This window comes from Dipodomys ordii, unplaced genomic scaffold, assembly GCF_000151885.1.
Source record: "Dipodomys ordii isolate 6190 unplaced genomic scaffold, Dord_2.0 Scaffold100, whole genome shotgun sequence".
NCBI classification, from domain to species: domain Eukaryota; kingdom Metazoa; phylum Chordata; class Mammalia; order Rodentia; family Heteromyidae; genus Dipodomys; species Dipodomys ordii.
In genome coordinates, this window is record NW_012267316.1 from 7,454,688 (window position 1) to 7,468,578 (window position 13,891).

The 13,891-nt window shown below is 42.7% G+C and overlaps 1 protein-coding gene across 5 annotated transcripts in view; it reads left to right on the forward strand.

The window, feature by feature from the left end:
• The window catches only part of Mppe1 (metallophosphoesterase 1), a 37,535-nt gene that overhangs the window by 21,704 nt on the left and 1,940 nt on the right, over positions 1–13,891 (forward strand). Inside the window, exons 1-8 of one of the 5 annotated variants that reach the window (XM_013027194.1) lie at positions 7–321; positions 4,647–5,017; positions 6,395–6,503; positions 8,774–8,877; positions 10,107–10,181; positions 12,075–12,183; positions 12,327–12,395; positions 12,482–12,604. In XM_013027194.1, the coding sequence (XP_012882648.1) occupies positions 4,749–5,017; positions 6,395–6,503; positions 8,774–8,877; positions 10,107–10,181; positions 12,075–12,183; positions 12,327–12,395; positions 12,482–12,604 (858 nt within the window). In that variant the 5' untranslated portion in view covers positions 7–321; positions 4,647–4,748. Of the gene's footprint in view, positions 1–6; positions 322–3,118; positions 3,141–4,646; positions 5,018–6,394; positions 6,504–8,773; positions 8,878–10,106; positions 10,182–12,074; positions 12,184–12,326; positions 12,396–12,481; positions 12,605–13,891 lie in introns of those variants that run through there. The other 4 variants (XM_013027198.1, XM_013027195.1, XM_013027197.1 and 1 more) reach the window with 4 other exon arrangements.

Sequence of the window (13,891 nt, forward strand, 5' to 3'; positions counted from 1 at the left end):
ACCCCTTTTCCGCGCGCGTGGCCCTCGTCCAAGGTGAGCGCCGGCATCGCGCGACGCGGCAGGACCTCCTCGCCCGCCCGCGCTCCCACGAGTTCATTCGTTTGCTGGGAGATCTTGGTGTCGGAAGGCCCAGGTACTACATGACGAGAACCTGTCTACTCAAGCGCACTCGTGCGGATTGAAAAACACAAACCGAAACAAAACCCAGGAGTGGTGGTGAATGCAAGTAATCCCGAGAAAGATGGGTGTGGAGTTCCAGGCTGGCCGCCGCTAAATGATTAACCATTTAAGATGGCATTTCACTGGCAAACGACCGTTTTTGTATGTATTTATTGCAACAATATATTTAAGATGATGAGTAAGCAAACTGCATCACCATTTCACTTAATTTTTTTCATGTTTTTTAGGAAGGAATTAGATATTTAATAATAGTTTAGAAATGAGAAGATTGTGGGTAATCAGTTTTGCTTTCAGTTATGGATTGCATTTCTTCTTGTATGTTGGGCATATAGAACAATGTTCCCCAAATGTTTTATATATAAATATTATAATTTAAGATATATATATATATATATATATATATTTGTATTTGTGGTGCTAGAAATTGAATCCAGGATCTGGTCCCAAAGTGCTGCCTCTCCCCTTCTCCCCTTCCCTCCCCTCTTCTCCTCTCCTGGTCCTGACTTGCCCTTCTTTTTTGAGACAGTGCCTTACTCAAAGTGCCTTACCCAGATAGGCTTTGAATTTGCAGTCTTCCTGCTTGGATTATAGGTGTGTACTACCACAAGTAGGTCTTGAACTACACAATGTCCGATATTCCCTTACCTTCTCAGTTTTCGTTTTTATTTTCAAGGCCTGGATTTTATTTGTCTGTAGGTGCTGAATTAGGAACAAAACACACATTTTCTGTTTTGTTGTTGTTTTTCGTCAGTTGTGGGTCCTGAACTTTGGTCCTGGGCGCTGTCCCTCAGCTCTTCGGCTCAAGGCTAGTGCTCTACCACTCAAGCCACAGCGCTACTTCCGGCTTTTTCTGCTTATGTGGTACTGAGGAATCGAACCCAGGGCCTCATGCATGCAAGGCAAGCACTCTACCACTGAGCCACCTTCCCAGCCCACATTTTCTGTTTTGTTTCATTTAAAAGTAGTCTGATTTTAGGGAACAGATTCCAAGTTGGAGCTTTGGTACAGTCTCAGTCTTCTAGTAGTATACTTTAAAAGGTGAGATCACTCATTGATTCATTGATTCTCCTGGAAAGTCACATAAGTCTTTTTTTTTTTTTAATGTATGTGTGGTAGGCACCTGGGGCTTCAGGCATGGTGTTGCTCTACCACTTGAGCCATGCCTCCAGCCCAGCTTTTGCTGGTTAATTGGAGATGCAGTGTTGAACTTTTTTAAAAGCATGGGCTGGTTTCAAATCTTGATCTTTAGCTCTTAGCCTCTTGAGTAGCTAGAATAATAGTTGTAAACCACTGGCACCTGAGAATATTAATATTCATAATTCTAATATGTTTGGTGAAATGAGGGTATGGTAGAATCAGCATTGAGCACTGAAGCACATGCTGGTCATGGGAGATGGATAATGATTGACAAGGCAAGCTGCCTTAAGGGGGTGGTAGCCTAGTACTGAGGGAAATAACATTTACAATGTCATGACCAGTACATGTGGAAACATGTATATTAAAGTAGAAATAAAAGTTTCATGAAATTACTATACCTGGTCTTTACTCTGTGCAGTCCTGTCAAAATTTCCTATTGCTTTGTTCTATTTAATTAAAAAATATTCTGATATCCAGACTATCAAACGCAAACCATCAAAATGAGTCTTTTCTACCTTTGTGAAAAATTCTGCCATTATAGATATTAATGAGATAGGTTGGTTTTTGTTTGCCTATTTTTGGTTTTTAGAGACAGTGTCTTCATGTAGTCAAGGTTGGCCTTAAACTCATGATTCTCCTGTCTTAGTTTACCAAGTGTCAGGATTGCAGGTATATACCAAACATGTTTTTTTTTATTGTTGTTTGTTTTTAGTGCTTGTTCATTTTTATTGCCTTTAAAAATTTTAAATTTATTTTTAATATATATATTTTATTGTAAAGATACTGTACAGAGGGGTTACAGTTACATGAGTAAGGTAATGAGTACATTTCCTATCGAGCATTGTTACCCCCTCCTTTGCTTTTCCCCCACCATCCCTTCCCTCCCCACTTCCCCAACTCCTCCCCCCTAGCGAAGTTGTAAAGTTCATTTTCTCATAATGTCTTGTACATCCCATTGTTACAGTGAGTCAACCTGTATCCTTATTTCAGCATTTTGTTATTTCCCTTCCCCTCCCCAAATTAGAAAAATGTATATACAAGAGGCAGGGCACCTGAATCAAATACAGTGAAAACAGGGGTTAAGTGAAGTAAGCCAGGCCCAAAGAAACATAAGTCTCATGGTTTCCCTTAGTTGCAATAACTAGTATATGTCTAGGATAAGCAGAAAAGGTCAAGAGCTATGTACATATGACCATATAAGATGATGCTAAGTGAAATGAACCCCAAGATAGGGACACAAGAGGTTTTATAATGGAAAGAAGCTAGAAGTTTGAGGACAGGAGCTCCTCATTTCTTATTTTTTATTTTTTAAATTTATTGTAGGGTTTGGACTCAGGGCCTGGGGGCTGTCCCTGAGCTTCTTTTGCTCAAGGCTAGTGCTCTACCACTTTGAGCCACAGTCCCAATTCTGTGGTTTTAGGTGGTTAATTAGAGATAAGAGTCTCAAGGACTTTCCTGTCTGGGCTGGCTTTGAACCTGGATCCTTAGATCTCAGCCTCCTGGGTATATAGGATTATAGGCATGGGCTGCCAGTGCTCAGCTGAGCTCCTCCACTTTTAGCCTCTAGTCTGTTTTTGTAGCATGTTCCTTCTTGTCAGTGATTTTTTTTCCTTCCTTTTCATTTTGGTTCTAGTACTGTGGTTTGAACTCAGGACCTCATGTTCTCACTTAGCTTTTTCTGTTTAAGGCTGGTGCTTGATCACGTGAGCCACAGCTCCATTGCTGGCTTTTTGTTGGCTAGAGATAAAAGTTTCATGGCTTTGTCTTCCAGGGCTGGCTTCAAACCTCCCTCCTCAGATCTCAGCCTTCTGAGTAGATGACAGGTATGAGCCCCCAGTGTCTAGTGTTAGTGACTTTCTTTCAAAGGAATCCCGGTGCCATTGAGCCCGGCAGTGGACTGGCCAAGCCTAGATTACCGGGAAGTACAGTTCCACCTTTGGACTCTGAGCCTTCTCCCCCGCTTTTTTTTTTTTTTTTTAGCTCAGCTTCACTGGAGGACTTACCCTACCCAGGGCAAAGTCAGCCTTTCTGTCTGTCTCTACCCTTCCAGCTTCTTAGTCCCTTAGTCATAACTGCTCAGAACTGGTTCTCTGATGAGGAGGTGAGGGTTGTCATTCTGGTATTTCATCTTGGGAAATGTGAAGTGGGAGCTTCTACAGCTTCCATGGTTGTCACCTAGGTGGAAGGGGTGAATTTGTTCAGCGTGCACTGTGTTCATGTATGGAGATAGCACAGTGAAACCCGCATCATGCTACAAATATGTACTAATTGAAATTAAAAATTCTAAGCCCAGTTGGGCGCTGGTGGCTCATGCCTGTAATCCTAGCTACTCAGGAGGCTGAGATCTGAGGATCGAGGTTCAAAGCCAGCCCCGGCAGGAGAGACCGTGAGACTCCTATCTCCAATAAACCACCAGAAAACCGGAAGTGGCACTGTAGCAAGTGGTAGAGTGCTCGCCTTGAGCTGAAGAGCTGAGAGGGACAGTACCCAGGCCCAGAGTTCAAGCCCCACGACCGACAAAAAAAAAAAAAAATTCTAAGCCCAGCCCCAGAAGGGAAGGGCTCCTTTCCCTTCAAATGCCTGCATGGTTTCTGGAAAAAGCCTTTAGGAGCCTTTAGGAAGCTGCTGACAGAAAATGAGATAGCAAGCAGAGTCAAATAGCTACTTTTTTTTTTTTTTTGGTGCGGGTCCTAGGGCTTGAACTCAGGGCCTAGGCACTGTCACTTAGCTTTTTCCATTCACTGGAGCCATAGATCCACTTCTGGCTTTTTGCTAATTACATGGAGATAAAAATCTCATGGACTTTCTTACTTGCGCTATTTTTGAACAGTGATCCTCCCATCTTAGCCTCTTGGGTATTTAGTGTTACAGGAGTGAGCCACTGGCACCCGGTAAGAAGTTGCTCTTGATGTATTAGACTGAATCCAAACAAAGGCTATTGGGTGCCTGAAGGGGCAGAGCCCCTTGTCAACCCTTGAGGCCAGCATTGTCTGAACTCATCTTCACGTTTGCGTACACATAAGGTGTGTGAGGGGGTTGCTGCCAGGGCCCTGCTGCTCTTCCTTGGTTGAATCTGGCTAAGTACTAGCATTCCAGGACAGACCTGGTATAGGGCTGCTGTGTGGCCAGAGCTTCCTGTGCCAATCCTCTCTTTTTACTTTTGAGTGGTACACTCATGTCTCATTATGTAACCCAGGCTTGGCCTCAGGCTCCTAAGTATCTGGAATTGCAGGTATGTGCCACCCTGCCGGGCTCATTGGTTCTTAACAAGAGAGCAGTAATATGGGGATTCTTAAGGGTCATAACCCCTTTCTCCTTTTTTCCTGAAGGTACCTGGCTAAGACTTGGATTCTTCTCCCCCCTCCCCAAGATTCTCAATCATGTCTTGATGGGCTTGACTCTGCTGTGCTGGCAACTTTTGGGCAGGAGAAATGGCTCTGATGAAATGGGGGCTGGGAAGGCAGAAGTTTCGTCTGCTGAAGAGGAGCTCCCTGCTGCTGAAACTCCTAGCCATTGTCTTGGCTGTGCTTCTATTTTGTGAATTTTTTATCTATCATTTGGTCATCTCTCGGTGTAATTGGCCTGAGCTGAAAACTGCAGTCCATGGTGGTGGACAGGAACCTGTGCTGAGAGCCATGTTTTTGGCTGATACCCACTTGCTTGGGGAAATAAGAGGCCACTGGCTGGATAAATTACGAAGGTAAGAAGGAAAAGTCCAGAATTCTTCTGGAGGTCTCTCAGCTGCATGGCTTCTGGTTAGTCATTTTCCTCTCAGAGAAGGATGTTTGAGACCTTTGACCTTTTCCAATTTTGTGTTTATTGACCATCCAGTATACTCAGCCCCATGAAACTTGAGGGCTCAGATATGGGCCACTGATTAGTTACTGGAGTTCCTCCAAGCTCCTGCCTCCCTGTTACTTGGGACTCTCCTGACTGCTTGTTTTCGTGTGTGTGTGTGTAAAAAAAAAAAAAAATATATATATATATAATTTATTTTTTACAAGAAACCTCATAGCTGTGAGAAGGAGCCCATATAGCATCTGGGAGTGGTCTCCTGGTTAGGGAAGAGCACAGATCTGGTTTGGTGGCTCTTCCTAATGTGTGTTTTTTTTTTCTTTGTACTGGAATAGAGCTTGAACTCAGGGCCTGACCACTGATCCTTAGCTTTGAGGCTCAAGGTTAGAATTCTACCATTTGAGCCACCGCTCTATTTTTGGCTTTTTAGTAGTTCATTGGAGATGAGATTCTCATGGACTTTCTGTCCAGGTTTGCTTCAAACCTCAATCCTCAGATCTCATCCTCCTGAGTAGCTAGGATTACTGTTTCTTCCATTATCTCTCCCTAGCTCTGAAGGAGAGATCCCTTGAAGACTGGCGCATAGCTCAGTAGTAGAGCATTTGCCTAGAATGGGCACAGTCCTGGACTTAATGTCTAACACTGCAAAAAAAAAAAAAGAAAGTGAAACTGAGGTTGTGTCCTATCATTTTCTAGACTTAGTGAAAAATTGGTCTAAATTGGGCATCTCTCAAAGGTACATAGCTCTCTCAAGTCCCAGGATTCTGTTTGTTAAGGAGAGGGGAGATGATACTGGGGCTTGAACTCAGGGCCAGCGCATTTTCCCTTAGCTTTTTCTGTTTCCTACGTGAATCCATGGTTCTACTTCCTGCTTTTTGGTGGTTGATAGGAGATAAGAGTTTCATAGACTTTCCTGGCTGACCTGGCTTTAAACCTTGTTCTTACATCTCAGCCTCCTGAGTAACTAGGATTACAGGTGTGAGCCACAGGCTCCCAGCTCCTGGGCCCTCTTAATGGAATGATGGCTAGACTCAACACAGTACAGTGGAATAGCATTTGAGAGATATGAGAGAGGCAGACTGACTCTGTTTTGATGCCTTCATTGCCCACTTTTAGTAAGATACAGACTCAATGACCTTTCCACAATGAGGGTAAGATGGTAAGAGCAGGTTTGTGAAAGAAAAATGGGACCCTTTGGTTCATTCTGTAAATGACCCAGAAGACACAAATAGCTTCTTCCCAAGAAACAGGTGGATGCATAATTTCTCCTCTGGTCCTCAAGGGAATGGCAGATGGAGAGGGCCTTCCAGACAGCTCTGTGGTGGCTGCAGCCTGAAGTTGTCTTCATTCTGGGGGACATCTTTGATGAAGGGAAGTGGAGCTCCTCTCAGGTAGGGCCCTATGGTCCAAGTGCCCTAATTTTGATTGGAGTATTTCATACAGACAGCTCAGTTCCCCAGAGCACCTGTGAAACTATTGGCTTGAGTTGAAATGCCTGGTCCTGGGGCTAGGTCTATAGCTCAGCAGTAGAATGGGTGATTAGCATGTACTTAGATTAGTCAGACATCATTTAGTTGGAATGTATAGTCCTTGGAACCTTTTGGCAAGAAAACAGGCAACTGATTCTATTTCAGTTGTCATCTAAGTCAGAATACATTTGAAATGGACATTTATTTAACTTTACACTTTATTTATTTATATTTTGGGAGGCAGCATCCTGTGGCTGAAGTCCAGGCCTCGTGTTTGCTAGGCGTGAGCTATGCTAGTAAGCTATGTCCTTAGCCCAGAACTTTATACCATTTAAGCAATACATTATGAGAACTGTGTTACTAAAGTTTTTTTTTTTTTAAGAATTGTGTCAAAGGAGCAATGGAAAACTTGGTGTGAGGCTTCTGTCTTCTGAGGGGCCTGGGTATTGGGGTGAAAAAAGTCCACAAACCAAAGAGAAAGGTTGTGCCCATTTGTCAGAATGATTTGCTTATAATGTTTTTGGAATGGATGTACTCTTGCTATTCATACTCCTAATGGTTTTTAGAAGAGATTTTATTTGAGGATATTGAGACAAGAAATCTTCAGTATTTTACAGGACAGTATTAGAAGTCTATTCTTTACACAATTGTAAAAATGTTTGTTATAATGTAACCTCTAGTTAAATATTAGATACTAGAAATAAAAAACCCAACTAGCTATAAACTAATTGTATATATTGCTTTTACAAACTAAGAACAAGAATTTATGATTTTCTAAGTTTGTTATTCTGATTTCCTGTTATTCTCAATTCAATTTTTTTTTTTTGGTGCCAATACTAGGACTTGAAAATTAGGCCTCTCACTCCTGTTTAGCTCTTTGTTTACTGCTGGCACTCTACCATTTGAGCCACACTTGCACTCCTAGCTTTTTGCTTTAATTGGAGATAATTTCTTGGATTTGTCTGCCCAGGCTGGCTTTGAACTATTATCTTCAGATCTCAGCCTACTGAATAGTTAGGATTACAAGAATGAGCTACTAGCACCTGACTGTGTTATTCTAACTTTAAATATTACTATTATTATTATTTTTGTCAGTCATGGGGCTTTAACTCTGGGCCTGGGCACTGTCACTCTGCTCAAGGCAAGCACTCTACCACTTGAGCCACAGCTCCATTTCCTGTTTTCTGGGGGTTAATTGAGATAAGAGTCTCATGGACTTGCTGCCTGGGCTGGCTTTGAACCATGATTCTCAGATCTTAGCCTCCTGAGTGGCTAGAATTACAGGCCTGAACCACCAGTGCCCGGTAAATATTATTTCTTAAAGCATAGTCTTTGTAAATGTATTGAAGGACTTTAGCTAGCATATTTCCTGATTATGCCATGGTTAAAACTTCAGGATGGTTGGTCATAACCCAGAAGAAGGGGGTTCTTATTAGAGTATTTATTTGTACAGTTGATATTTTTAGGCTTATATAAAAAAAAAAGACCTTAAGTGTGGTGCCAGTGGCTCATGCTTGTAATCCTAGTTGTTCAGGAGGCTGAGATTTGAGGATTGTGGTTCAGAGCTAGCCTGGACAGAAAAGTCTATGAGACTCTTACCTCCAGTTAACCAGCAAAAATCCAGAAATGGAGCTGTGGCTCATGTGGAAGAGTGCCAGCCTTGAGTGAAAAAGCTAAGGGAAAGCATGAGGCTTTGAGTTCGAGTGGAATGACAACAATAACAACAAAATCTAGAATAACATAATTCTGAAGCTTTAACATTAAAAGCAAATGTCAGAATAATTTGTAATATATTTTAATACTTACCTTTTGTTTTTCTGGCAAATGTCACTAATTCTCATTCTCAGTGTGAGCCACAGGGGATCTGCATTCTGAATGACATTGTTACCTATGTCTCAACTGAGGCACATCAAGAACTTCTGTGACATTTTCTGAATCTGTTCTTTGAATGTGCATGGATCTGGGGCATTTTTTTAAATCTGGAGTTCATACAAGAGTTCAGAGGATCTTGCAATATTTAAAGAATTGAATAAAAAATATTGAGATAGCATTGGAAAAAAGAGTTAAAATTTCATGTCGTATGTGAACATGATTTGGAACAGGGAATTACCTCCTCAGATCAAAATAGAACCCTATTTTTAGCTCAGGGAAGAGGGCTTTCTTGTTCTCACCGAGGTCCTGTGTTCTTTCAGGCCTGGGCTGATGATGTGCAGCGGTTTCAGAAGATGTTCAGACACCCAAATCATGTGCAGCTGAAAGTTGTCGTTGGCAACCATGATATTGGTTTCCACTACCAGTAAGTAGAATTTTGAATTCAGGGCCTTGTGCTTTCTAGGCCATATACTCTTACTGCTGGGCCATGCTCTTAGCCTTTTTTTTTTGCTGGTTTTTAAATTATTTTTTTGTTGTTGGTTGTGGGGCCTGAATTCTGGGCCTGGTGCTGTCCCTCAGCTCGAGCCTAGCGCTCTACCACTTGAGCCACAGCACCACTTCCAGCTTTTTCTGCTTATGTGGTGCTGAGGAATCAAACCCAGGGCCTCATGCACTTAAGGCAAGCACTCTACCACTGAGCTGCCTTCCCAGCCTCCCCTCCCCCCCAATTTTTTCAAAATAGGGGCTCACATGTCCTTCTCAGACACAGCTTGGATAGGATCCACCTGTATTAGACTTCCTATAATAGCTAGGGTAACACACATGCACCATTAGGCCTAGTTCTTAGTTGGGAGTGGGGAATCTGTCTCAGCTGGCTTTGAACTACAACCCTTCCAATCTGAGCCTGCCAGATAGCTAGGATTATAGGCATGAGCTACTGTTGCCCTGCCCGGTAACACTGGTTAATTGTCATTTTAAACCAGTTAAAATTTAAGAGAAAACCTTCTTCATGCTTATTGAGGAAATTTGTTTTTTCCAAAGATAGAAGCTTTGGAATGGAAGCTGCTCCTTAAGGGATTTAAAATATCCTGGAACATAGCATGGCCTCATTAAATAATTGTTGCAAGAGTGAATTATACGTGCCTTAGAAAATATCTAGTTTGAAATATGCTTATTTCTTTCCTTTTTCTTTTTTTGGACAGGATCTCTATATAGTCAGTCTGACCTTGAACTTGTAGTCTTTATACCTCAGCCTTTTGATTGAAATTATTTTTTCCTTTGGAAGCCAGAAAAAAAAATCCAATTTTGCTTTAATAACTCACTTTATACAGTGCTGTAGTGCCTATGTCTTAGCTCATTTTAAGTACTTCCATGTATGTCTTAGCTCATGTTAAATACTTCCATGTATTAACTTCTTTACTCTTTATCACTGGCCCATTATTGTAGTCATTGTTTCAGTTCCAGACAGTGGGGTCCAAGGTAGCTAAGTAACTTCTCCCAGGCATTGTGGGAAGTAGTGGAGTTGAGATTTGAACCTTGATTGCCTGGGCCAGCTGGAGTCTTTAACCTAAAGCTAGTCTGACCCTCAGATCTTGAAAATATTTCACGATAGTGCTAAGATTCTGACATATTTCTTTTTACAAATGAATGCAGGATGAACAGATACCTAGTAAAACGATTTGAGAAAGTGTTCAACTCTGAAAGGCTGTTTTCTTGGAAAGGAGTTAAGTGAGTATTATTTATGGATTCTTATAATGACTTTGAGTCTTTGAAGGCTTTATTTTTCTTTTCAAATGTGGGGTTGGGGGTGGACCCTGGACCTCATGGTTGTTGATTACATGCTTTACCATTGAGTTGTAAACTCCCCGTCCCCCCAACCTAGAACTTCATCTTCATTTTTCACACATGACTGCCACAATTGGTCCACCCCATGTTTTCCCCTTCTGTAGGTCATGAGGCTTGAACTCTGGGCTTGGGCTCTGTCCCTGCACTCTTCTGCTCAAGGTGAGTGCTCTACTGCTTGAGCCACAGTGCCACTTCCGGTTTTCTAATGGTTTATTGGAGATAAGAGTCTGACAGACTTTCCTGTCTGGGCTGGCTTTTGAACAGCCAACCTCTCTTGGATTTGTCCGGACTGGCTTTGAACCAAGATCTTTAGATCTCAGTGTTCTTGGGTAACTAAGATTACAAGTGTGAAGCTGGGTGCTGGTAGTTCATGCCTGTAATCCTAGCTATTCAGGAGGCTGAGATCTGAGGATCACAGTTCAAAGCCAGCATGGGCAGGAACGTCCATGAGACTCTTACCTCCAAGTAATGACCAGAATACAGGAAGTGGCCGCTGTGGCTCAAGTGGTAGAGCACTAGCCTTGAGCTGAAGTGCTCAGGGACAGTGCCCAAGCCCAGAGTTCAAGCCCCATGACTGACAAAAACAAAAAACAAAACAAAAGATTATGGGTATAAACCATGTTGACCTGGTTTCTAAGGACATTCTTCCTCACCCCCAACTCCCCAATGGACATGTTTCTGGCTGAATGCCAAGCTGAGGAATTACCTGAGCCTGTGAGCTGAGCCTCAGTGATTTGGAATGTCTTGCAAGTTCAGGGTTAAAGATAGTTGGCCATGTCTCCCAGTCATGCTGTTTTTGTTTGGTTAATATTGACTCTTCAAAATGGATGGAATTAGAACAAGTCATGCTAAGTGAGGTAAGCCAAGTTCAGAGAGGCAAACAGTGCATGTTTTCCCTGATATGTGGAAGTTAGATCTAAAATGCACTGGGATATGACAAATTACACAGAATTCTAGATACTCGCATACATTTACACCAGAAGAGGATAGGCTTCAGAGAGAATCACAAAGGTGCAATACCTAAGTACCTCTTCATATGTATGTAAAGTAACATACATACAAAGATACAGAAACAAAAGACTTGTGGTCGTGGGGCTTGAACTCTGGGCGTGGTGCTGTCCCTGCACTCTTCGGCTCAAGGCTAACGCTCTACCACTTGAGACACAGTGCCATTTCCTGTTTTCTGGTCATTACTTGGAGATAAGAGTCTCATGGACTTTCCTGCCCAGGCTGGCTTTGAACTGCAATCCTGAGATATCAGCCTCCTGAGTAGTTAGGATTACAGGTGTGAGCCACTGGCACCTGGCAAGACTTTTTTCTTAAATTGTTTTTTCTTTTTCTGATGACTGTATTCTTTACATTATACATGGTGTACTGATCTGCACATCTGTGGGGGAGGGGAAGGGCATAGAATCATAGGAAAAAGGATGAAAAAGTGCAGCAGTGGAGTACACTGGCTACACTGAACACTGATAAAAGTAAACTGCAATTTAGGGAAGGGGATGGGAGAGGGGGATGGGAGAGAATGAGGGAACATATGATACTATGAGACAGGAAATGTACTTATTACCTGAATATGTAAAGGTAACTCTGCTGGATACCACCTCTGAAATCACAACAAAGTGAATTAAGGGGAAAAAATACTGTTTCTTGAAACAGTTGGTTAGCTGTTTGTTCACACTGCTTGTGCCTTGTATGCTTTCTTTGGGAGCAGTGGAAAAACAGCTTCCAAGTACCCCAGAAGCCTGACCTTCTTCTTACTCCCATCTGCTTCAGTTTTGTGATGGTCAACAGTGTTGCACTGGAAGGGGATGGCTGTGACATCTGCTCCCGAGCAGAAGCTGAACTCATTGAAATTTCTCATAAACTGAACTGCTCCCAAAAGGTAGGAGATAGTTGAAATGGCACGGGCCTTTAGCTCTGTATCCTCCACAGGCCCCCACACAGTGCCCCCGCTGACAGCGCCCCTGCTCCCCCACCAATGAGGACAGTGCTTGTGTGCTACATTAATGGGCTGATTGTGCCTAGCAGGTGCAGGGATCAGGCCAGTGTGGAGGTGGGCAGCAGCTCCCCTTGTCTGCCCCAGTGCTTCTGCAGGTAAGGACAAGAAGTGGGGTGTGGACTGGGTAAAGCCACCTGGCTCTCCAGAGTCCCCTCTGATCTCTCATTAAATCCTGGATTAGCATTACCCGCTCTACCGGACCAGTGATGCTAACTGCTCCGGGGAAGATGCTGCTCCTCCAGAGGAAAAAATCATCCCTTTTGTGGAGAAATATGATGTGCTTTCTCGGGAGGCCTCACAAAAGGTACCTTGTGTGCAGTGATGGGGTCTTAAGTCAGGGTTACTGCCCCTGCTTATGTGTCCTCAAGCAGCAGATCAGGGACAGCTTCACAGTGGTATGCTCAGGGCTTGTATTTACCAGCTGCCAGCCTGGGCAGGGTTTCTACTGTATCTCACACTCCTATCCACCTACCTTGCTCCTTTTTTTGTGTGTATGTGCCAGTCTCTGGGATTTGAACTCAGGATCTGGGTGCTATCCCTTGGCTTTTTTGCTGGAGGCTAGAACTCTACCACTTGAGCCACAGCTCCACTTTGGTTGTTTGGTGGTTAATTGGAGATAAGCATCTCACAGACTTCCCTGGAGATCAGCATCTCATAGACTTCCCTGCCTGAGCTGACTTTGAATCATGATCCTTAGATCTCAGTCTTCTAAGTAAGGATTGCAAGGTGGCTGGCTCTTTTTCTTGTTTTATATTATCTACTATTTCCTATTCTCAAGTCTGTAGTATTCTCAGTTGTTTCTTCATTTAAAGATTCCCCATTGATTGGGAACTTAAAATCATACTTTTAGGGACTTAATTAAAAATGCAGATATTTAAGAAAAATCATATATAATATGTAATATTTGAATAAATATAAAAGAAAAATTGTGTTTGTTTTTTTATTTAAAAATTTGTACCTGAATTTATTCTTAAAAGCGTGTGTGTGTGTGTGTGTGTGTGTGTGTGTGTGTGTATGTATGTGTGTATGCTAGTCTTGGAGCATGAACTCAGGGCCAGAGACTATCCCTGAGCATTCTTTGCTCAAGGTTAATAATCTACCAGTTGAGTTACAGCTCCACTTTTGACCTTTTTGGTGATTAATTGGAGGTAAGAGTTGCATGGACTTTTCTGCCTGGGCTGGATTTGAATTGCAGTCCTCAGTTCTCAGCTTCCTGAGTAAGGATCACAGGCATGAGCCACCAGTGCCCAGTGTTTTTTCTTTTAATGCCTATCCTAGGACATGAACTCAGGGCCTGACTGCTGTCCCTGAGCTTTTTTTTTGCTCAAGGCTAGCAGTCCACTACTTGAGCCACACCTCCAGCTTCTTAGACGCTAATTAGAAGCAAGAGTCTCAGACTTTCCTGCTCTGATTTGCTTCAAACAGTGATCCTTGATCCCAGCCTTGTGTAGTTATATTATAGACATGTGCCACTGGTGCTGGCTAAAAGCATAAATTTATACTTAAGGAAAAAAATATATTACTTTTTGTGCTGGTACTAGGGCTTGAAACTAAGGCCTCAAGCTCTTTCTTGGCCTTTTCTATTCAAGGT